General features: G+C 39.2%; 1 protein-coding gene across 35 annotated transcripts in view; it reads left to right on the forward strand.

Annotated features, from left to right (window-relative positions):
• Positions 1-24,255, forward strand: part of rims2a (regulating synaptic membrane exocytosis 2a) — a 160,578-nt gene that overhangs the window by 120,968 nt on the left and 15,355 nt on the right. For 22 of the 35 annotated variants that reach the window (XM_017309469.1, XM_017309463.1, XM_017309459.1 and 19 more), the window contains 5 exons: positions 2,885-2,917; positions 6,349-6,449; positions 11,253-11,419; positions 11,903-12,130; positions 20,478-20,695. The exons of 5 other annotated variants lie outside the window; for them this stretch is intronic. In XM_017309469.1, coding sequence (XP_017164958.1) covers positions 2,885-2,917; positions 6,349-6,449; positions 11,253-11,419; positions 11,903-12,130; positions 20,478-20,695 — 747 coding nt within the window. Of the gene's footprint in view, positions 1-2,884; positions 2,918-6,348; positions 6,450-11,252; positions 11,420-11,902; positions 12,131-20,450; positions 20,696-24,255 lie in introns of all 35 variants that reach the window. 8 more of the 35 variants (XM_017309486.1, XM_017309471.1, XM_017309473.1 and 5 more) reach the window with 4 other exon arrangements.

The following is a 24,255-nucleotide window of genomic DNA, read 5'->3' on the forward strand; positions in this document are numbered from 1 at the left end:
GTGTGTGTGTGTGTGTGTGTGTGTGTGTGTGTGTGTGTGTGTGTGTGTGTGTGTGTGTGTGTGTTTCCACAGTGTGAATAAAACCAACTAGTGGCTCCATTTCATAAGATTTATTTAAAGACATATTAGGCATAGCTTTTCTCTTTTGTTCCGGTTTTCCTATGCTGGATTTGTGTGACATCCTCCTGTCTTGACGTTCTGTGTATGCTGCATTGTACTTCCAAAGAATCACATCTTCATTAACCTTTGAACTAAGTCTCTTTTTCTCTTTGCTAATACAACGTGTCCTCCAGATTCCATTGATTTTTATTCTTTATGCTACGGTCCTTTAGATTGTAGAAACTGTCACATTTTCATCAGACAAAGCAGGAGAATAATGAATGACATCAAAGCCTCTAAAGTTAAAAGCTTTTTAATTAACTTTCTTGCACAAATAGATACAATTTTATACAATTTGACAGAGTGGAAAGCAACATTTGTACCATTTTAGAAGCTTGAACCCTAAAATGAAATCAAATTGCAATGCTTTTTTTTTCATGTTCAACAGAGACCCGTGCTGTCAGCTCAGAAATAAAAACATTTTGTGATCAAACTTACCGGCTGGCTGGTTGGCTTTATGTGTGGGACGTTCTGAATGTTCTATCAGCTGAATATTGTCTGTTATATGTAGATAACTGACTGTTGTTGTGTTCCTAAGTGATATATAGAGAGTCAATCTTTTTACATTTCAAGTTATTGCCAGTGAATATAATTTTGTTCATTATTTATCTGTAACTGTGTCTTTTTTTTTTTTTTTTTTTTTTGGTGTGCGTGTTTGTTTGTAAGACCTTGTGGGGACGATTTTCCTGACACATACTATGTTGTGGGGACTGAAGCCTAGTCCCCCACAAGGAGAAACACAGTTTTTGGGTCAGGGGTCAGATTTAGGACTAAAGTGTGAATTGAGTTTTGTGTAAGGTTAGGGTTAGGGTTAGGATTAGGGCAGGGATGCCCAAAGTCAGTCCTCGAGGGCCGGCATCCTGCATGTTTTCGTTCTCTCCCTATTGATAGTAACAACCTCCTCAGTAAGTCAATGTTCTCCATAGGCCTCTAATGAGCCATCATTTGATGCAGGTGTGCTAAACCAGGGAGAGAACTAAAACATGCAGGATGCCGGTAAGGGTAAGGTTTAGGCCAGGGGTGGGCAACTCCAGGCCTCCAGGGCCGGTTTCCTGCAACTTTTAGATGCATCTCTACTTCAACACACCTCAGTCAAATAATGAGGTCGTTAGCAGGACTCTGGAGAACTTGACCACACTTAGGAGGTGATTCAGCTGTTGGATTCAAATGCGTTGTACCAGGGAGACATCTAAGAGTTGCAGGACACCAGCCCTTGAGGACCAGGATTGCCCAACCCTCGTTTAGGCTGTAGAAATGAATGGAAGTCAATGGAAAGTCCCCACAAAGATAACCACGCAAACATGTGTGTGTTTCTTAAACAGACTCGTTTTTATCTCAGGTCTCTTGGTCAGCAACACAACATCGTTTTTGTTCTTGCTCTCATTCCACTCTTAATTTGATGATGCTGGTCGTCACAAAGAGATGAAAGCTAATGAGTCACCTGTCTCTGATTGCCTTTTTATTCATGCTCCACTTCATTAAAAAGGCATTAATTGGGTATTAAAGAATCAAAATGCTAATTTTGCTGGAAGGTGGTTTGAAAAATGAGTTGTGATGTGAGCGCTGCTTCAGATCAGGAATGAAGGTTGCGTGGTAAAGGGGTCAGAACGACTCCGAGGGGAAGCGGTCACACGTGGAGTGGTGGTAGCTCATGTGCTAACGTCCTGCATGCTAACGGGTTCCTGTTTTCAGAATCATGACTGCTGCTAGTGAACTGGAGGGTTCAGTTCAGTTTGTAGAAATAAAAAGTCAGTTCTAGCAGGCTGCAAAGTTATTAATAACATAAAGGGGAAGAAAAATATGATTATGAATTCCGCATAAATATATCAGAGAGAGAGTGAAATGCCTTGGAACAGGAACTTACTGCTGTTGCGTAACATAATTTCCTGAAACAAACCGGATGACTTCTGCATGCGTCTGCTTGTCAATGTGTTTACATCTTAACACATACACCTGCCTTCTACTTTGCTACAAGGTGACATTTTACCAATTTCACCTTCTTTTCCTTTTTCTTTCTGGTGAGACACCAGCTGAAGGAGTTGGCTGTTTTTTCTTTTTGTGCACTCGCTGCTCAGTCTCTTTAGTTCCTGCTGTGTTTTTTTTTTCTTTTCTGTTACTTTTCCAGGCTGTCTCTCCCCACAAGAAGCGACATCCACTTCTTCCTTTACTCCTTCTCCTCTCTCTGTTTCTCTCGCTCTCCAGTTTTTGTCAGGTTTGATCCATTAACATCTCTTTCCTGTTTCAGCTCTTTTTTCCCCCCCAGATTTCCTTCCCCTCTTCAGTTTCTAATGACTAAACTCTTGGCCTCTGCCTTAGCCTCTCCCAGTCTTGCACCTTCTTGCTCTGTTTCGACTTCCCACAACGCCCATGGTGGAGTTTGTGTGTTGTTGGAGAATGTGATGAATTTTGTTTGTGTCCTCTGTGTTTGCTGTTTTGTCAATGTTGTGTTGTATTGTTGTTGTGTTGTGTTGTGCCCTCCCCGCCCTCCACCACCAAACCCCATCTTCCTCCCCGACCCTCCTCCACTTCCCTCTCATTCTAACTCTTCAAACCTGACACATTCAATGATGGCATCACCCACCCCTCTACAAACACACACACACACACTCACGCACACTGTCCTCCTCCAACTTGGCACCCCTCCCTTTTTTACCCTTTGTGCATCCTCTTACATCCATGTTCCTCTCCTCTGTCTGTGTCTGTCCATTTTGTGATGTAAACCCAGAAGACACGGACTCACCAAGTTGGACGAACTCAGGTCTGTCCCTTCTTCTTCTGCTGCTTCCTCTTCCTTTCTTGCCCGCCCAACCCTACCCTCCTCCCCAGACCCCCATCCGCCTCCCCTCATCCCAGCCGTCTACTCTGTCCGCGCTTTGCTTGACTCCATTCTCTTGCACTCTTTTAGTTGCCCTGATGGCGCTTCCAGCTTCTGTCGTGTCTGTAACTTTATTTTCTGGGCTCAACGATAGCAAGTGTTTCCAGAGCTGTTTCATTACAGCAGACACTAACTGTGTTTCCATTACATATGTGCGCAAATGCTTGTCGATATTCTGCTGATGTTGAAAAAACATAATTTCACAATTCCGATGTTTCCACCCTAGGTGGAAACATTCCTACCCTAACCCTACCCTAACCCTAAGAAATTCAATTAAAATCACACGTGAATAAGCTTGCTCAGGCGATAAGTTATTAGCAGTCATGTCAGCGACAGATGTGAACGGTTACATGAGTTATATTTATAATTCATCCATCATTTATCAGCCATCAGAGGAGACGTCTGCATCTTATTCAGGCGTTGGAGCAACAAGCTCCTTGTACTTGGGAGCGACTACGTATGCGCCATTTTGGAGAAATTGTAGTGGCCGATTTTACGGAAGAGCTATAGATTCAACACAACTTTTTATGAGTTGTTAAGCTGTGAGAGCTCTGGTGGAGCCACATTGTCCAACCCCCCCCTCCAGCCCCCCCTCCAAACATCTGGCTGTTAACTCGTGAAATTTGCAAAATACATCTATTTTGATATGGTTGAAAAACTACCTTATACTAGCGCAAAAAATATTTTAGCAAAAAAAAATGAGTTTTTGAATATTGGTGTGTTTCCATTAAGGTTATTTATTTCCGTCATTTCAGTTTATGCATTTCTGGGGTTAATGGAAATGCAGCTCTTTTTATAAGACTGTTCCTGCTTCCTGTTCTCTTTCACAATTAGGTGGTAGCTTGATGATGGCATTTAAAAACCTTTAAGATGCTACGATTTTTGTTGTTTATTTTGACGTTGGTCTCAGATTTCTCATGTGAATTATTTGTTCACACATGAGAATCTTTTTACATCTTACAAAGAACTATGAATGCAAAGATAATCCTTCAGAAATACATTTCATCAGATGAATCAAAACATTGTAAAAGCAGTTTAAATGTTTAGCCAACATGACACAGTTTACTGTATCTAACATTACAATGGAATGCCGCGTATACAAAAGATATTCTCTAAAGAAAGATTTCCAAGTTTTTGTTGGGTTTTTCCAAGGTTTTCATTTGACAAAAAATATTTAGTTGATTCTATCAAGTTGGAAAACAAAGCAGAACTCAAATAGTTTTATCTAGTCTTCACAGCATAAAGGCTAGAAAAAGAAACTAGAAAAAAAATCTAAATCATAAATTATCCATACTGGATAGGTTTGAGCTTAAAAATTGACAATGTACATCGCGGTAGACACATCAATAGAAATTTAAATAAGTTCACTGAGCTCTGATTCAGCATTCTGCAGGATGTAGGCAGTGGAAAGATTTTTAGCTGCTTAACCTCTCTGAGCTAAACAAGATTGGTGCCATCTACTAACTCACTCGCTCTGTGGTTACCTAGCAACCACTTGTTTATCAACTTAGTTGCTTAAAAATACAAAAACAACAGCGTGGAGTGAAAAAAGAAAATGAGCTCAAGAGGAAACTGGATAAAACAGGAAAAGTCACATCATCAGTTTGGTAGGATTTAAAATATTAAAAAGAAAAAAAACAAAAACAATTATCGATACTGACTGATACGAAACCAATATATTGTGACTTGTTTTGCAGTCAGATTGGCCAGCCCTACGTGGAACTCAAGCAACATCCATCGTTGTAAACTAGAGACAAAATTATTTTAAGTTGAGTTCATTACAGCGTATTGGTGTTAAGAACAGTTAGCGCAGCTAGCATCACTACAACAGCATTTCCTGTCTGTCCTGTAGAGAACGTAGATCCTTGCCTTCAAATGAAAGAGTCCAGAAAACATGCATTTTCTGATTTAACACACTCGTGCTGCGCTCCATTCAGCCTTCCTGTTACCTGCTGAACGTCCTGTTCTCTTTCACACAGTATCAGTCTGATTATACAAAAGACGTGTTGAAACGTTTACACCCACATGTCCGTCCACGGTTCCTTTTGGGTTCCAGCTTAGAGTGACCGATCATCCTTATGGCCGACTGGTTTTATGTGGGAGATAGTCCCACACGCAAAGGTTGTGGGTCCAATTCCAGTCTGAACACACAATCCTTCTTGCTCCAAAGCAACAGTTCTAAACATATGAAAACAGCTTTCTTTTAAGTAGTTTACACCTCTTTGCTAACTTTGATCCTTCTTCCCTCGATAACAACTTTGACACCGAGTGTTGTTAATGCTTGGGTGTGGTGTGTTCACTGACCGTAAAACTATTGGATTATTATTATTTTTTTTTTTGCTGTTGTTTTTACATCCAACCAGTCAGCTACAGTCACAATCATCATCCCGTTTTGTTTCTCTACATCTATCAGCTGATAAAAGCTAAAACCCTGTCCTGTGGGTTGTGAAAAATGATAATAAGCACATGCTTACTAAACGTGACAAAGAATTAAATTAACAGAGAGACGAGTTCCCTTTTATTTAAACCTCAATCTCAACGTATCTGTTCTGCTTTTTATCTTTCTGTCGGTGTGTATGTGTCTGAATGTTCAGCCTCATTGCTCATGTGCATGGCACAATGCGTGTGTTTGCATTCATTGGATCACGCCATCGGATGATGCAGCTGTAGAGACGAAGCCTGCAGTGGGTAGGTGGAGGTGTAGCTGCTGCAGAAAGAATGCATCTGTTTTCGTTCCAGGAATATTTTGGGACTGAACAACTGATGATGATGTCCTAGTGGAAAGTTTTGTATTGACGTTTAGAGTTTGTGGGAGGGTTTTTTTTTTCTGTGAACCTATTCTGCTTAAAAGACATTTGACCATAAAACCACAAGCAGCAGTATAAATAGGCACATTGAAACAAACGTCAGTTTAAGGATATTGCTGGGATAAGCTAAATGAGACATTTTTAATGTGTTTGTTAATTTACTCCTGCCATATAAAAATTTTTATTTTTGTCAAAGGAGGATCAAATATGCAAAATCTTGTGCAAATGGTTTAAGTTGGAGATTTGCAAATACATAGGAATTAACTAGCAATATTTTGTGACATACTTTAGCATTTTAATATTTTAGTTTGAATATGCTGCAGCTCAGGTGGAACAGGTTGAATGTGTGTGTGAATCCAGTCAACCATTAAGCTTCTCTCCATTTTGACCCGTCTCATCATGGCTCACCAGAAGCTTGCCTCTCTCCACGGCAGAACGACCTTTCACCCGACCCCTTTCCCCTTCAGTGCAACTTCCTGTCTGACCAGGATGTGTCTCTGTGCTCAGGTATGGACATGGAGGAGAAGACCAGGCAGATGAAACTGAAGTTGAACATGTACAAACAGGGAGCCAGCTCCGACTCCAGACTGGAACAAGACTACCACAAGGTACAGACACAGCCAGACGCTGGACTCCAGGAAACATCCACTTTGTGTCTGCTTCTCATTCATTCCAACGGCCACACAGTGTGGCGAGCACTGGAAGCTGTCGAGCATGACGCTAACCCACTCAGCTACATTCAAACATGCTCATTGTTTAGTCCATGTCTCTATAGAACATTTTTGTTTAAGACACAAAAATATTTTAGTTCCTGTTGATTTTTTTTTCCACATATCTTGAATAAGTTGAATAATAAATATTAACCCTTTGAACTTTTTAAAAATATATTTTTTCACATTACAGCCACAAACGTCAAAGTATTTTATACTAATTTTCATTGATTAAACACAATATGATACTTTGCATGATCACACATAAAGGAGTGTATAAATACATATACAGCTCTGGAAAAGGAATGAAGAGGCCACTGCACTGAACCCTTTTGAAAACCTCCTGGTTATTCCACCAAATATTAATTTCTGATCTCTTTCTGAGTGAAAATGTTTGCATTTTTCATCTAAATGGTTATGAATTTGTTTTCTTTGCATTATTTGAGGTCTGAAAACTATGCATCTTTTTTTGTTATTTTGACCATTTCTCATTTTCTGCTATTTTTTCTTGGAATTTCGCAGACATGCTTTCAGGAGTTCGTAGAATAAAAGAACAATGTTCATTTTACCTCTAAGAAGTAAAATCAGACAAACTGATCATTTAAAGTGATCTCTTCATTTTTCCAGAGCTGCGTATTTAATAAATTAAGCCTTTATTTGTGATTAATCTTATGATGTCCATAGTTAACTCACAGTTATTGGTTATTTTTTTAGCAGGAGGGAAAGTAAAAAATGTTTGGATCTACAAAGCTTGTTGAGACTGTAGAGGACATTTCTAAACTTGCATATCTCCCACCCTCTGCATTCTACTGAATTAATTCCTATTGGTGTCTAGAGAGGACATTTAGGGCTTTGCAATGATGCCACATGTGGGTGGGGCTTTTGTACCTTCCTTTTTCTCATTCATAAAAATGACGTTCCTCAGTACAAGCACATTTTATGGGGAGAGACAAAGTAAGTGCATAAAACTTTTTATTGTGCAAATTTTGGTTTAAAATTTTGTTGGCATATTCTAAATAAGTCTCTTAGCAGCATATGAATTCTTTTGACTGTATTTTATTTTCTATCTGCGACAGACTGGCGACCTGTTCAGGGTGACCCCGCCTCTCGCCCGGAACGTTAGCTGGAGAGGCACCAGTAACCCTCCCGACCCTGTTAGGGACAAGGGTGTAAAGAAAATGGATGGATGTATTTTATCGTAGTATTTAAAAGTTTAAAAATTGTCCTCTGTAGTGGACATTTGTAATTATTTTTCTGTTTTTTCTGTATCCATCCACCCATTCATCCATCCATTCATCCACCCATTCGCCTTTCCATCCATCCATCCATCCATTTTCTAAACACCCTTGTCCCGTAGTGGGTTTGGGAGGGTTGCTGGTGCCTATCTCCAGCTAAGGTTCCCGGTGAGAGGCGGAGTCACCCTGGACAGGTTTCCAATCTGTCGCAGGGCAACACAGAGACAAACAACCATGCACACTCACACCTAGGGACAATTTGGAGAACCCAATTAACCTGACAGTCATGTTTTTGGACTGTGGGAGGAAACCGGAGAACCCGGAGAGAACCCACCATGCACAGGGAGAACATGCAAACTCTATGCAGAAAGACCCTGGGCCAGGAATCGAACCCAGAACCTTCTTGCTAGGCAACGGTGCTCAGTTTTGTCAATGTGAAATTCATTCTTATGTTGATGTTTGGATATTTTCTTTGGGACAAACTGGTTGCCATCAAGGTTCAATTTCAAATGTATGGGGTTCATATTTCAAAAAATAAAAACTTTTTTTCCAGAAAAAATGTTTTCAGTATTCTAATTACCTTACAAAGATTGTGGAATTTTGAAAAAATGGTGATTGGACAATATTTTTTTTCCTGGTAGTCAGGATGGGTAGGCCACACTTTTCAGGTTTTTGATTTGTGAGTTTGTTTAAAGTAATTATTTTTCTTCCTTTGTGTTGTTCTTCACATAAAATCCCAATAAAATTAGTTGAATTTTCCGGTTGCAATATGGCAAAATGTGAAGACTTTTGAACATTATCAATAATTTCATGTGGTTCATGAACAGATTCTTACAGCATATTATTTATGTGGATTGCTTTGACTAACTTAGAGCAATGTGCTAAATACACCTTTGCAGCTCTGCGTGCGTTTGACTGAAAGTAAACAAAAACCCTTTGATGTTTAATACATCAGTTTGGAATCAGGGATGGAAAAATACAAGTTTACACAACCAGAGCTTCCTCTTATCATTTTTGGGAATGTGACACCAGCTATTTCCATAATCAGATGTTTGCCTTTCTGCTCTGGAAAAGGCTCCAGAGACTTTTAGGGAACTTGGCCTGCTGTCTCACTGCAGCCAAGACAAAGACTCTGACTCTGCTCTCCTTTTAAGTCGGTGCTATGAAAACTATTGAACCTAGAGAAGCCGCATGCTAACGCAAGTCTATAAAAAGCCGATTCGGGTGCAAGTCGTTCTTGTCTGTTGTGTATTTGCTTTCCTAGAGCTCCCATTGACAGAACAGTGTCCTTCCTGCTAGTAAGCTGGACTCTATTGGGCAAGTGCTCTGAACAGAGCAGTTACTGTAACACTCAGCTCAGCCACCCTTACAGTAAACAGAGCCTGAACAATATAAACACGGCTCGATTCAAACCGGCTGCATGTCATTCCAGACCGGCTTCCAAGAAAGCCGTGGCGTAATCAAAGTATTCTCTATTAGCCAGTTAATGACTGCTGGTTTTGTTTTACTATTTTATTGGATAGAAAATAAACAGTAATACCACAAACCCTGTGTAAATGTCATTAGGAGCAATTGAACAAAAATAGGTATTTCATGTAATCCAAAACATTCTGTCGCTCTAGCATACCATGAATTACTACTTTTTTTGTCTCTTATTAGTTTAGATTCTGCTTACTCAGTTTGTGGAAAAAGTCAAATCTGCACTTTTTCAAAAACCTGCCTCTGACTTAGTCTATGAAAAGGTTTCTTCAACCTTGCTGCTGTCTATTTATAGCTCACACAGAACGCTGAGCTGAACGTCTGCAGCTGGGAGCGAGAGGCGCAGTGCTTATGGTGCAGAGCTAGAAGTGTAAATATGTTCTAAACTTTCAAACTGCAAGGCTGCTACACTTTTCAGTGTTCTCCCTGGAGCACAAACTTTGTATTTTCTTTCTATTCTAATGACAATAAAAACAAACAGGCTGCAGATTCACACAGTCAGTTGATGATAAAAGGACAAAACAACACATCGAAATCAACCCATAAATCAATAAGTCATTAAATAAATACTCATGTATGCAATACTTTCAACAAAACAGAAAATATAATTTTTCCATTATTGTCCGTTGTTTTTTCTTTACTTTTTAGCAGTTTCCCTTTTCTAAATACAAGAACAAATAGAAATACTTGTGTGACTTTCTTCAAAGTTGGAAGTTTACAGTTGCTATATTTCAGGTGATGATGACGATGTCGTGGCTCCATGAGCTTGTGATGGGTCCATTCATATATGTTTGAGTTAAATGGAGGCACGTCTCACACATGGCGTACTTCTGCCGTGTGTGATCGACTGGATGACGACGAAGAACTCAATGAAAATCAGCCAGAATACCAAGGGACAGACATGCGTCAAGCCAGTTTCCACCTTCATACTCCAGAACAAAACCAAAAGATCTTGTGAAGACGCTGTGTGAATAGAGCGAGGCTCATCGTCTGTATTAGAATCGGCTCCCGTTTTCTCAAGAGCCACTCAGAGAGGAAGAAGTCAATACTCCAAAAGCCAGATTCCTGATTGTAAATGCTCTTCAGGACAAAGACGCTGAGCTTTGGGGAGATTCATGATGTGATGAAACTAAAATGGAAATACGTGGATGCAATGAGCTGTGTGTGTGGGTTTTTTTTTGGTGATTATATCGCGATCAAATGAACATTATGAAAAATATTGAAGTGACATTTCTATACGTAAAGCTTGGGCACAGATGTGAATAATTCACTGCTTCTGTCAGGAGAGATGAACCAAACTACTGCTAGGAGTTTGTGAAACTGAACTTGGCCAAAAATTCTACAAAACACAGAATAAATGTATGTAAACTTCTGATTTTGAAGAAAGTTTTTAAAAATTTTCTATAACTATTGAAGCGTTTAGCAAAGAGAAACATTTTTGGTGATTCTAACTGACCTGAAACATGGAACATTTAGTGATTCAATTAGTATAAATGACTGGTTTACACTGCAAAGCATATTTGTATTCATTGTACATGTTTATTTATTAAACGTGTGCTGAATCGTACTGAGTTTATTTTATCTCTCAGCATTAGCGGTCAGTAGGCGGAGCTAACAGCTGTAGACAAGCTGATTGGTGTAGCTGACAACTTAAATGTTAAGTTTAAGTTGTTAAATGTTAAATGACTTAAATGTTAAATGTTAACATTTAAGTTAACATTTAACTTAACTTAAATGTTAAGTTTTGTTTGAGCTACTGTTTGAAATGACTCCATGATTGACTGTAAATATGAAATAACTTAATATTTACCTAAATGACTCTGTTTTAACATGTAACGGATTCATTGTTTACGTGTTAAATTACTGGCACGTTCCAATCATAATTTTTCATTTTTTTTTGCTAATGCTAGTTTGTCATTTGTAAATATTCGCCAAATGCCTTGCTTTAATGAAATACCTTTTATGATCTGTTGTCCTTTATGTGCAGCGCTCAGGCAGAGACCTGCGGGGCTCCGACAACTTGTCAGCCAAGTCATCGGACAGCGATGTGAGCGACGTGTCCGCTGTGTCGAGAACCAGCAGCGCCTCTCGGTTCAGCAGCACTAGCTACATGTCTGTCCAATCAGAACGGCCGCAGGGAAACCGCAAGATCCGGTAGGCTCACGCCCACGTTAGCGAGACCAAATCACTGTCCTATTTTTATACCCTTGTAAAGTTGTTAGTCAGGAATGGGAAAGTTTTTTTTTTTCTGTTGAACCTATTTGAACTCAAAAAGAGAAATTGACTCATTTATACAGCGTTTTTTTCAAAGCTCTCCATTTTTAGGACACAAGAATCAAACTTATTGAACTTTTCTTAGTCATGCTGTGGCGCAGTCTGTGACCCAAAAGTGTTACGAAATTACACCAAATCTTTTGATCTTGTCTCAAATCCGACTGAAACCAAATTCATTTGCATGGTGTTTTGCTCTAAGCTTGGTCTTTCTTTTTTTCTTTTTTTTGTCTTCAATCATTTTTGCTTTCTTCACTGCACTGCATCTCTGGATCTCTTGTTGTTGTTATGTTGTTCATGCTATCTTTGATTTTCTTTCTGCTTTGCATGTGTTGCTGTTGTCTTCGCATCTGTCTCCGTTTTCAGCCCATTGCAAGCGAGAAGGCATTCATGGGAAGTGGATGAGCAGTTAGGAGAGGTGCAGGAGGAAGATGAGGCTGCAGACAGGGGAAGGGAGGCTGGTAAAACGGAGAGACGTCAGGGTGAGAGCACAGAGTCAGGCAGTAAGATAGACAGAGACCAGGAGCTTCAGGAGGATTTGATGGATAAAGAAGAGGACTTGCACCAAAGGAGTGCCTCAGACACTAACCTCAGGTAATACATGTGCAGTGGCCTAGTTAAAGGTAGCTACTAACTTCAGTAAGCACCTGCAGCCCCTCTGGCCTACTAACGTCTCCATGTTCCTGTAACTGTACACCCCGATCCCAACATGGTGACTGTGGCCCCGATGTCCCTACTAATACTTTCAAAGTGGAGCATTTCCACTTGATAGAGAGAATGTGTGGCAAAGAAAAGAAGAAACAACTTACCTTCCTGAAATCGTTGGTTTAGCAAGACTATAAGCTATATAGGGTGCATTCACACCAGTCCTGTTTAGTTTGCTTTAATCAGACTCCAGTTTGTTTGATTGGAAGGTCAGGTTGGTGTAAACACACAATCAAACTCTGATGCGGACGTAAAAATCTAGGTCTCAGTTCGGTTGAAGTGAACTTCGGTGCGGTTCAAGTCGAGTGGACCGGAGACCGCTCCGAAAGCAGGAAGCTTTTACCCAGAATGCGCACTGCATTCTGGGTAAATACAACCAAAAAAAGTCTGTTCTTTACCAGCTATGTTTTTTGGCACCTCTAGTACAAATGTGGTTCTAAAAATAAATATCAAATAAATGGATCAATTGTTGCTGCAGCATGATCTCACCAAAAAAAACAACAACCATCAATTTAAACATATTATAAGAATAATTGTTTGAAACAAACAGTGAACTTATCTCTTGTATTAGCTGTACGCTGTGGTTAAATTGGAAATAATGGATTACTAATATGTTTCTTAATACTCAGACCATTAAATGTTAAATATCCAATCAGTAAAAAATGAATCATAAATTAAAAAATTGTTTGGTTTTCCTTGTATAAAACAAACATTGTTTCTCCCCACTGTGTAAATGTACTTAATGGTTGGATTATGTTTTTTTAACATTTTTGACCTGAGATTACGAACCTAAACACTGTTAATACATCTTTACTAGGAGTGCCAATAACTGTGTATGAGAGGACGGTTTATTATCCAAGTGTCAGGTGATGAGTTTATGGAGAAGGGAGAGCAGATGGTAACGTAGCAACCAGAGATGGGATCTGTGCCCTGAAAACAATCACGGTAAATAACAGGCAACAGAAAAGACCCAGATAAAGAAAACGCAAAACCTAGAAACAAAAAATAGCAAAACTAATGATCCTTTAATTACTTATTTTATCTGAAAGCTTCTCAGCTGTTGTTCTTGAAAGTAGTTTTTTTTTTTTTTTTTTTTTTTACCTTATATAGTTCACTTTTGCTAGGCAACACGTCAACGGCCTCAAATTATAATTCTAATTTTTGGTGGAAAAACGTGACGGACTTATTGCACTTTCACCTGGAACACGTGCAGAACCGAACAAAGCTATCGCTTTCATTTCAAACTGGTGCATAGAGATTAGGTTGTTACATGCTGAAATTAAATGTAAATTGGCACCGTTTTAGTGCGGCCACGAGAGAGAGAGAGAGAGAGAGAGAGAGAGAGAGAGAGAGAGAGAGAGAGAGAGAGAGAGGCAATGTCTTCAGTGCCAACGCTTTCAGAATAGCAATTGTGAAAAGTATGTCAGGAGAAAACGGATTCCGAATCCCAGAGCAGGAAAAAAGCTTAGCTTGTGCTGCTAATAAGACGCTTCGCCATCAAATTAAATTCACAGCAGGATCCAGGTTACTGCCTCACTCTCCGATATTAGAGCTGCCCCCTTGGTAGGCAGAGAAATCACGCTGGGATTAATGCCATGTGCGGTTAACGTTACAGCAGGGCGTACAGTCGCTTCCATCAGGAAAACTCATTCTTAGAGCAAACCTGAAAGCATCTGCAGATGTGTAGATTGTTTCTGGATGTTGTTTTTTTTTTTTTTTTGTTTAGCGCTTCAGCAGGCGGATTTAGTTTGCAGATTGAAGCAAAGAACATGAAGACTTACAGACTTTGCTTTGCTGTTCGTGCTGCTCTGTGTTTCGATGTTGCATCCATGTGTTGTCTGTCAGATCGCATTCATCACTTGATGTTTGTCTCTCTGCACCTTTTCTGCTCAGACTCACTCGACACGCCATGAACGGTTTACGTTAAAATGTTGCAAGTTACCGAATGGATGCACTTTTAGAGAAGGAACTGGTTCTGATTTTGACCTGATGACTCGTTCCACTGTGTGATCGGTTCTTATATGACGGCTGCAGTGTGCCTACAGTTCCTGGCCAAAGTACTCCTACCCGTTAGACCTTATCACATTTTGTCACGTTGCTATTATTTTATGTGGCATAAACACAAAGCAGACCATTATTTTGAAGTAAAAGGAAAAAAAGGTCAATTGTTTCCTGACATGTATTTTTGTATTCAGCCCTCCTCAGATCTGCCTTTCACTGCTGCAAGCCGTTAGAAGTCTGTCTGAAATTATTCCAGTTCTACTTCACAAAATAGCTGAGATTCAACCAGACTGGACTGAGTGTAAACTGCAATTTTCATGTCTTACCACTGACTCCCAATTAGATTTGTGTCTGAACTCTGTAAGCAAAAACTCTGATGTGGGCAAAACTTTGTCAATATCCTGCTAATGTAAAAAAAAAAAAAAACCCATAAAATACTATTTCTGTTTAATAGGAAACAGGATTAAAATCACACGCGAGTAATTTGTTCCAATAAGTCGTTAAAAAACATGCTGCTCCGTCATCCTCCAACCACTTCCTGTTGTTTGTCTTCTTCGTGGTTTGAGCCAGCGGCAACATCCGATTGTTGATCATTTGACCCGTGTGACGTGAAAAGAGTGTTTCCCTTCCCGTTTTGTGGAACAAACTAATTTTGATACGGTCAAAAAAACACATCAAGTTTTTATCAAAAAGCAAGAGTTTTTTTTCAAAATTGCAATGGTTCCATTAAGCAGATTTATTCTTGAAATAGGCTTACTTACCTCAGGTCAATATTCTCCTGAAAGTCAACTTCCACCTCAGTCTCCACTCTTTTGCATCTTCTAACAGGTTTTCTTCTAAGGTTGTCTTATATTTAGCTTCATGTATATTTCCATTCACTCTGATTAGCTTCTGTGTTTCTGCGGACGGAAAAGCGTTCCTGCAGCCTGCTGCTGGTCAGGATCAGTTTTCAGTATCATGTATGTAGGTCACTCGGATGTGAATGGACTCCTTTTAGGTACCTTTTGATTGGATTGCTGTGGATTTTATTTAGGGGCCTCTATTTAAAGAGGTTTGCATTAAAATGCACACCACACCTTTCAGATTTACCAGACTGCGACCTTTACATCGTAAAGAAGCCAAATAAAACCCGTTTAGAATTTCACATGACTTTTTGAAAAAGACAAGTTATAATTTTAGACAAACTTGACGTCATTTTTAAGGAAACACAATTTTATTTAGAGTTTTGGGATTAAAAACACATGAAGATGCAATTTAGCAGAAAGAGGATGGATTTATTTTCTTCTGTGGAACAAATTATGATGTAAAAAAAATTAATAAATAAATAAAAAGCACACAGATTCCAACCTGATGACAAGAAAATCAGATCTGAAATAATTTTACCAGAACTTTTTGTTTCATGCTTTATGGAAATTCAACGCAAATCTTGCAGGAATAAACTGAAAAACCTGCATTTGGCAGTATATCTAAGTTTAAAGATAGGAGCTGGTTCTTTTTTCATTTTTAGCCAAAGTTATTAGGAGCAGCAGTGTGGAAGGTCCAATGAGCCGCCTGAGGCTCCGGAGCCACAGGCTGCAAACCTCTGTTGTGGGGGAAAGAGTTTTAAAATTAAGTTTTGCTTTCCTTTCATTTATTAACTGCGTTGCTCCGTCATAATCCCACTGAAACGCATTGAAATTTGTGACCATAACTGGACACAACGCAAAAAAGTTGAAGACGTATGAATACTTTTGTAAGCTGCCACACCTGCCTGTAAGTCACTGCACCAAAAAAAACACACCAAGAATTTCCATGTGGATGTGAATGCGATGGATAAATCAGCCATTATACCAAATAGTGTTTAGCAGAGTTCATAAAAACAATCTGCATGATATCTTAACAAGTAATATCAGCACATCAAGTCAAATGAAATCCTAATTAACTTAATCATTTGTAAGCTTGTTCAGGTGGAGTTGTAAAACATGTGGTTGCTAAGTTGCAGCAATCATTGTTTAATGATTGTTTGGATATAACAGTGCTTTATGGCATCTAATCAGGAGAAATGATACACAGTCATCTTATGAGATGTCTCTGGCTCTCCTTCCTTTGGTGAACTGTATGACTGGTACTGGAACTGAGCAGTAGGTTTAGGGAATAGTCACTTCTCTGATCAGTTTGTTTTACTTTTTGACACCATGTGGTTTTATCTCTAAACTGATTTAAAACAATAACAGCTTTCTTTTTATTTGAGTAAGTTTTGTTTTCTCAAGAAAAGAATTAAAATGACTGATTCCATGAGTCTAAAAATGCATTAAAACAACTAATAGTCATTAAAAAAAATTTGAAAATATTTTGAGGTTCTTTATTGAGAGGAAAATCACTTCTTAACATTAATCCAGTCACACTTGGATTCATTGTTTCGAGGTGAATGACCTGAACAGAATGAGAACATTCTGTTTCAAAATATCAGTGTAAAATATCACCACATTATTTTAATGATGTAACTGTAAAGTAGAAGCAGTTTATGTTGATCAGCTGCTTCCTTTTAACTTTCAATCGTAGAACTACTAAGAGTTATGCAGCACTGGATGCTTCAGGGTTGACATAAAATGACTTATTCTCTGGGTAAACCTTAGCTAAAATACAATGCCTCCCAAAATGATGATCGATTTTCATCAACCAAAAAGCTTGTTTCTGTTAGAAAAAATCATAGGAAACATAAAATGAATATCAGTGCTTTATGGCATCTAATCAGGAGAAATAATGCCCGTTTCATTTTTTCATTTTCTTAAAAATAATGCATGTTGATAATTATGTTTACCTTTTTCAATAATCATATCAACGTCTTTGTTGATATTTCTGTGGTCAAACTTGTCTTATAATTACTAACCACATGTTGCAAGAAAAGCCTGGTTCGTTTCAGCCGAATCTTTAACTGCCTGTACAGATTCTCAATCAGAACAAACATGTTTGTAAAAAAAAAAAAAAGAAAAAGAATTTCAACCTAAATGTATGAATAATTCTGGTCTTCACCGTATCTAACTCATCACATACATCCACAGGCCACACTGAGCTCACCTCTGTGGACGTCCTGCTGTTTTCATGCTCAGTCATCTGCTCCCTGTTTTGATACAACTCTTTGATTCTGTGGCTCGTACCACGTTTAACTTTTGTTCCAGCTAATTTCACGCAGATAAATCATAAATATCCTGCTTTAGAAGCTCGGAACACTTTGAAAGCTAATAACCAGGTAAAAAAAAAAAAAAGAAGAAAAACAATTCCATGACATCCCAACGTGTAGCTAGCTTAGCGCTCTGCTATCAGTGTCGAGGAAAAACCAGAAAGGTTCAGTCAGGTGACGTATAGATTGCCACAAGCTACAAGCTGCATTTACAGATGACTCATGATTTGTGTATTAAGGTCACTTAGTGTGTCTTCTGCACATTAAACACGCCTGTTCTCTGTGATCAACTCTATTTGTTCTCAGACCAAGAGCTTTTCTTCCCCTGCAGAGAGAAACTAATGTGCGCCTGACAGTTCTAGCTAATGCCGTTTTCACTGTTCTTCAGGACTAATGAAACATCCCAGAAGAATTTTTAAACCACATGTAAAATCCTAGTTTTTCTTAGATTTAATACATCAGCTTAATAGTAATTTGCCTCTTATGTGAGGTAAAGAGGAAGACTACTTTTGGCTGTTTGGAACGGCAAAAAAAATCATGAAAGATTTGCATTTTATGAGTAAATGCCTTCCACAAATCAATTATTGTTGTTCAACGGACAAAAAAAAAATCACCTGCAAAAAGTTATCTACAAACTGATATTTTTCTAATAATTTTTTGTCTTTAAATCTTAGAGCAAGATTTTCTAATGTTGGCTTACCCACATTTATGTACAGCAGGCTGGTCTGCCTGTCTGTAGGAAACAGAAATCATAACGCCACGCTTTGTTTGGCCGGGGAACATCTTGGCCTAGATGAAAAGGCCTGGTGAGCAATCTGCATGATGAGGAACACACTGTTCTCTGGTGCCACAGCCCAACAACAGGAATCCCTGGAGAGTCCCACTTTTCTACGCAGACACACTTATAAAGCGTATGTGTGTGTGCGTGTGTGTTTGTGTGTGTGTGTGTGTGTGTGTGTGTGTGTGTGTGTGACTCTGGGCCGGAACCTGTTCAGAGACGGGTGAGACAGTAAAGAGACGAGGTTCTGCCGGAGCGGGCTGCTCCGTTTACTCAGGCGTCAAGTCCAGAGTCCATCATGCATCAGTAACCTGGACGTTCTGTAATCTGTGTGTCTTTATTATGAATTTTACTTTTGATGCATTTAAGAGAAATTTTTTTGAAAGTTTTTATATTTTACCAATTTTTTGCGTTTTGTCAACTTGCAGCAAAAATTTTTATAATTTGCACTTTATTTGAAAAAATAGGACATAATTGTGAGTTGAAAAGAAGACGAGCTCATTATAGGAGCTACTTCTCAGTGCAACGCTGGTAAAAATGTGGTTAAAAGTTTAATAGAGGAGCAATGTTGTGTTGACTTCCTGAAGGCTGAGTTTGAGAAAGAGCAGGAGCTTTTAGAGAGACAGAGGCCCAATTTCAAGACAATAAATTACAAAGTAAATTTTGATATATGTAACATTTTTATAACAGCTGATGGCAACAGCTTCTTGATTATGCTACAAAATGGTGCTATGTGCCTGGAAAATCCACAGTATTGTCCCTTTAACATATCATCCCCCTAATGGAACATGGTGGTGGCAGCATCATGCTGTAGGGATTCATTCAGCAAGGACTCAGAAGCTGGTCAGAGTTGAATTAATGGAGCAATCCTGCAAGAAAACGTGCAAAAGAAATGAGACAGAGGATAATAATAATGTCATATAAAAATATCACACACTTCAGGTTTCTGTTGGTTAAAAAATATTCAACCAATGTATCACCTTCCTTCAACTTCCCAGTATGCACTTGCTGGTGCTGGTCAGTAAAATTAAACATCAATAAACTACATTGAAACTTGTGGGTGAATGATTTTCTTCTGCTCTGTACTTGATAAATGAAAGAGGCAGCATTATTACTGTGTCATATTTGTGAAGCAGCACATTTGCATTAAACCGTCCCCTGAAGCCGATTGGCCTGCTACAGTGACACGAGTTGAGATGCTTGACGTCTGGTTTAAAGCTTCACTCCCACAATTCCCAATAAATGTTTGAATTCTGACAGAACCAAAACTGACAGTGGAAGCATCGAGTAAAACCATTGGAAGCTTTGTGTGAGATGCATCAGCTTTCATAAACACATTAGGTAATAATAACAAGAAGAGTTTTATACTTAAAAAGATAGAATAAGATGGTAAACATTTCAATCGCACTGAGATCATTTTACAAATATCGAGTGGATTTGGGATTCGCTCAAACCAACGAGGCGCTTAACCTCATAAACTTTATCACATAGAAACCTCGACATCATGAGGCCTGATGTTTAAAAAACCCGTCAGAAACAGGTAATAAAATCACTTCCTAGATGTTCAACAGCATGTCTCTCCATAAATTGTCTCCATAATCCCGTTACGTGACAGAGGTCAGTAATTAATTAATGAACGGTACCCTGGGGGAGTTACATGGACCTCATCTTATTAAGAGCACATGATCCAGAATGTAATTTGTCTCTTAAAGATAATTTTACTGGCAGAGCTAAAATAAGACTTTAATTTGGACTCTGGCCTACATTATTCCCAACGAGAAGAGCAGCAGAATAGTTCAGCTGAGGAAAGGCAACTTGTCTTCTGTGCTCAGTGTTCACTTTGCGGGGGATAAGTCAGCCACGTTGTTCCATGTAAAAACAAAAGCATCGCGATTAAACCTGCCGATTCGTTCATTTTGCAATAGACTTGCACTTTCAGATTCAGGTTTGGAAGCAGGAGATGCAGTCGTAGCTGGTTTTTATTGCATGTAAAATCAGTGGAATGTGCAACAGCGTCTCCTGAAGTCCTTAACTATCCTGTAAGTCATGAATCTCTATACCTGAACTCTGTCCTTCTCTCCTTCTCACCCCACACCTTGTCCCGTCCTCCACTCTTCCCACCTCCATCTTCTCCTCCCCTCACCTGTCCTTCCACATCTTCTCCTCTGTCTTCCGTTCTCCTGTCCCTCCTTCTTTTGTCTTCGCCCTCACCCCCGCCCTCCCGTCCTCCCCCCGTCCCCCGTTGCCGTGTCAATGGCGGTGGCTGACAGTGACTTTGCATCCAAAATGAAAAACAGGCAGATGGGCACATCCGGTGGGGTGAATATGACCAAGAGCACAAGCATCAGCGGTGACATGTGCAACCTGGAGAAGACGGACGGCAGTCAGTCGGACACGGCGGTCGGCACGGTAGGCACCGACGACAAGAAGAGGCGCTCCAGCATTGGTGCCAAAATGCAGGCCATGGTTGGCATGTCGCGCAAGAGCCGGAGCACCTCACAGCTCAGCCAAACAGGTAGGGAGCTCACTTCCACTAACCCTTCTGTCCGGTCGTACTGCATTCTGTTTGCTTATTTGTGTGTCTTTGTCTGTGATGAATCTTATTTACTCCTTTTTAAGTTCTTTTGTTTCCTCCACTTTTTCATTCCCAGGGCTTTGGTGCGATTAAGGAGCGTAACGTCTAACCACTCCGTGTTTTACTTTCAAGGTTTCTCTCTTCCCTTCTAGGTGAATGTTGTCCTGGATGCGGTTTTCTTATTTTACAACGATAATCCTCTAATTTATTGAGCCTCTGCAGATCTGCTTTCCCTCTCCTTCCTTCAGTGTTTTTTTACTCTTTCCTAATAAAACCGCTTATTGCTTTTCTTTATTTTTGGTGCTCTTTTTTGGGGGGTGGGAGAGATTTTCATTGTTCACTAGTGGAAAACATTTTGAGGTGCAATATGTGACCACATCCAGATTGTTGTTTCTTAGTTTCCATGTACATTTATGGATATGGGTGCTTAGATTTTTCTACAGAAATGCACCTTTTCTTAATCAGATTAGATGCAATACCTGACTTTGCAAGTCTTTATTTAAAAGCCTTCAGCAATAATTTACAATAGATCATTTTGCAGGGAGAGTTGCAACCAGATGCTGAGGTTAACATAAAGTCTCGCAGGGATCTTTCTTAGTATTTATGCAGCTCATCTCCCTGTGTGACTGCTGCGAAAAGTAATGCCCCTCCACCGTGGCAAGATTTTTGACAATTACTTCTACACAGTGGCGCTCTTTATTCAGATTTACCAGGGGAGCATGATAGACGGATGGCGAGATGAGTCGCCTGCGTGCAGAGAGGAAGGATGAGCGAGACAGCGAGGCGCAGCGCTCACGTGGCCCGGCGCTGTTCCCCGTCTCATGAAGTAAACGGCACATGGCCTTTTCTCTCTGGGTAAAAAAACTTGGTAATCTCATCAGTTTTATTGTAGCGGTTTTCAAGTTCTCAAACGCGTTGTTTCTGACGAGCAGCTAAGAGACAACTTTAATTGTCACCTGCCAACGGTTTAGCAGCGGTCACCAACAGGCCTCTTCTTTTTTCAAGCAGATTTCAGAGTCAACAAAAACGCACGTGGACACATCCCCCTCTCCCTGCTAAATGAATCTCCCAGAGCTATCAATATTTCACTGGGTTCCTTCTCGGCACACAGGATGGAGAGAGCGCATCTCGGTCCCTCAGAGTGACTCAGATCAGTTTTAACAGGAACATGTCCAGGTTGCCCTTCGTCCTACTTGTTCTGAGTGACTCAGCTTCCACTTCATTGGTGCATTCAAAACACGGTGTTTTTTTTTTTGTTGTTTTTTTTTACCCAGCAGTGTTTGCCGGTGAGGTTTGAGCAGTTCAGTGAGGCAGCATGAATCCAGCTTCCACATACACAACTTAGTTTAATGGACGTGGTTCTCTGTGATCACCTGGAACATCAAGTACGCATTTTGCAGCTCTGGACTGCTTGTTTGATTTGCTTTGGGGTTTTTTTGTTTTTTGTGGGGGGAAAAACTTGACTTTGATGCTGATTGCAAATTTCTTGTTTGAAGCAGATAAAGCACATATTTATGCATTTTAAGGTATCCTCCATCAGATACCAAGATTCGTTTCAATCGTTCTTGAATGATCTGTACCAAAGTTTTTAGTATTCCATTCAATGGCTGAATGTGTCGGAGTCGCTGATTGGACTAAACTCCACGTATGTAGGTGCTGTCGTGCTATTGGCCACATTTTATATGAAATTATATTTCTTTGTCTCTGAGGTATTTAAACGTCGTCACCTTCCAAAACTAATGATCAAAGTAATTTTTTTACCAAAGTGTTTTTGATTATTTTTTGGTCACCTAAATCATTTTTTTTGGGGGGGAAAAAAAAGACATTTGTCAATTTTTTTTGAGGAAGGTGACAACATGGAAAATAAAAACAGAACATACAAGTAGTTTATCCAGCGCTTGTGAACTTTGCAGTTTAGGTAGTTTATTTAAAAACAGAGAGAGAAAAATACCCAGCAGTTGTAAGACAAAATTGATCACAGAACAGGTCGAGGAATCTGTTACTCTGGCAGGTCAGGTTGTTGGAATATGTATGTTACATAGACGACTCGATGCTACCTGGTAGCTGGATGAAAAGGTTAGCTGATGTTGTTCGGTGGTTCACAGTATCGTCACTGACTCACCTCACGGCCTGCTGGACAAATTCCAGCTGCGATGCTTGCAGAGAGGATGATGTTTGGTTATTTCAAGCACTTCAGACGTCTTTAGAGCTAATGACGTGATAATCCTGTTTGTATGTAGTGTTGGTGATAATAACTGGGTTTGTGTCTGTGCTGTGAAAACTCCGGGTATCGAATCTTACATGCTGGTCACCGTTTTTGAAATGAAAGTTCTTCATCGATACGCCATCTGTGTGTTTAATCTGTCTGCATGTTTGATCAGTTCAAGTTGATTCTGAGTCATTAAGTAGATAAATTACTTAATGATTTATCATTAATCAAACCTTGCTGGTCCATAGGGGAAAATTAGCTCATTTAACTTGAATTTATTGCATAAAAGAGTCAATAAAATTACAGACTGCAGTGTCACAGATCAGTTGTACATTATTATTATTATTATTATTATTATTATTATTATTATTATTATTATTATTATTATTATTATTATTATTATTATTTATTTATTTATGTTTTAATCTCCAAATATGCCTTGGAAATGTCATCTTCTGTAGGTCTTAGTGTTTGGGTTATTTTACAGTTATTGTTTAGTTTAAATAACTTTTCGTTCATAACGAGAAACTGACTTATTTTCTCTAAAAGTCAATATAATAACTGTATATAGATGCACTGTAGTAAAGTAGATGCTAATGAAGACGGTGACTTCATGTCGCAGTATTTCTGACTTTTCCATGTATTTGTCCTAAGTTTAGCATAAATAATGATCACCTTTACCCTTTGATGCACCGTCGTAAATTCATCGATCCCCTTATATATTAATTATATTAATATAAGGCAGTTTAAACGTCATCTCTAGGTGACACCATGTGCTCGCAGAGTGCAGTAGACAGTAGACAGTAATGCGATAAGCTGGTTAAAGGATTATCTGTTGCCACTGTCGCCATGTGCTTTCTCAGGATGAGGGATTGCAGTAAATTCATTGACTCAATACAACATGCCAGGTAGCTTTTACCATTTGATATTATAAACTTAACTGAAGTGAAATGTATCATTTTAATATCAAGTGTAGCATTTATACCAAACATGATTGAGGAATGGATTTCTGGATTTGATTTTGTTCCGTTTGTCCTGTTAAGACATATTATTTTTATATTTATTTATACCTACATTGAGTTGGTATAAATAAATATATATTGTAAATATAAATATATTTTGTGTTTCTGTAAGAAACCATGTTGATGGAAAAATCTTTACAATGAAGTTATGAATAGAATTACTATTATTGTGTGAGGCTTTTTTGTTGTACAAACTACAGCATGACTAACTGGAAGCTTTTCTGGCTTTGGTTTTTTTTTTTGGGGGGGTGGGGGGGGTTGCAACAAGC

The sequence above is a fragment of the Poecilia reticulata genome, linkage group LG16 (assembly GCF_000633615.1).
Source record: "Poecilia reticulata strain Guanapo linkage group LG16, Guppy_female_1.0+MT, whole genome shotgun sequence".
Classification (NCBI taxonomy): Eukaryota; Metazoa; Chordata; class Actinopteri; order Cyprinodontiformes; family Poeciliidae; genus Poecilia; species Poecilia reticulata.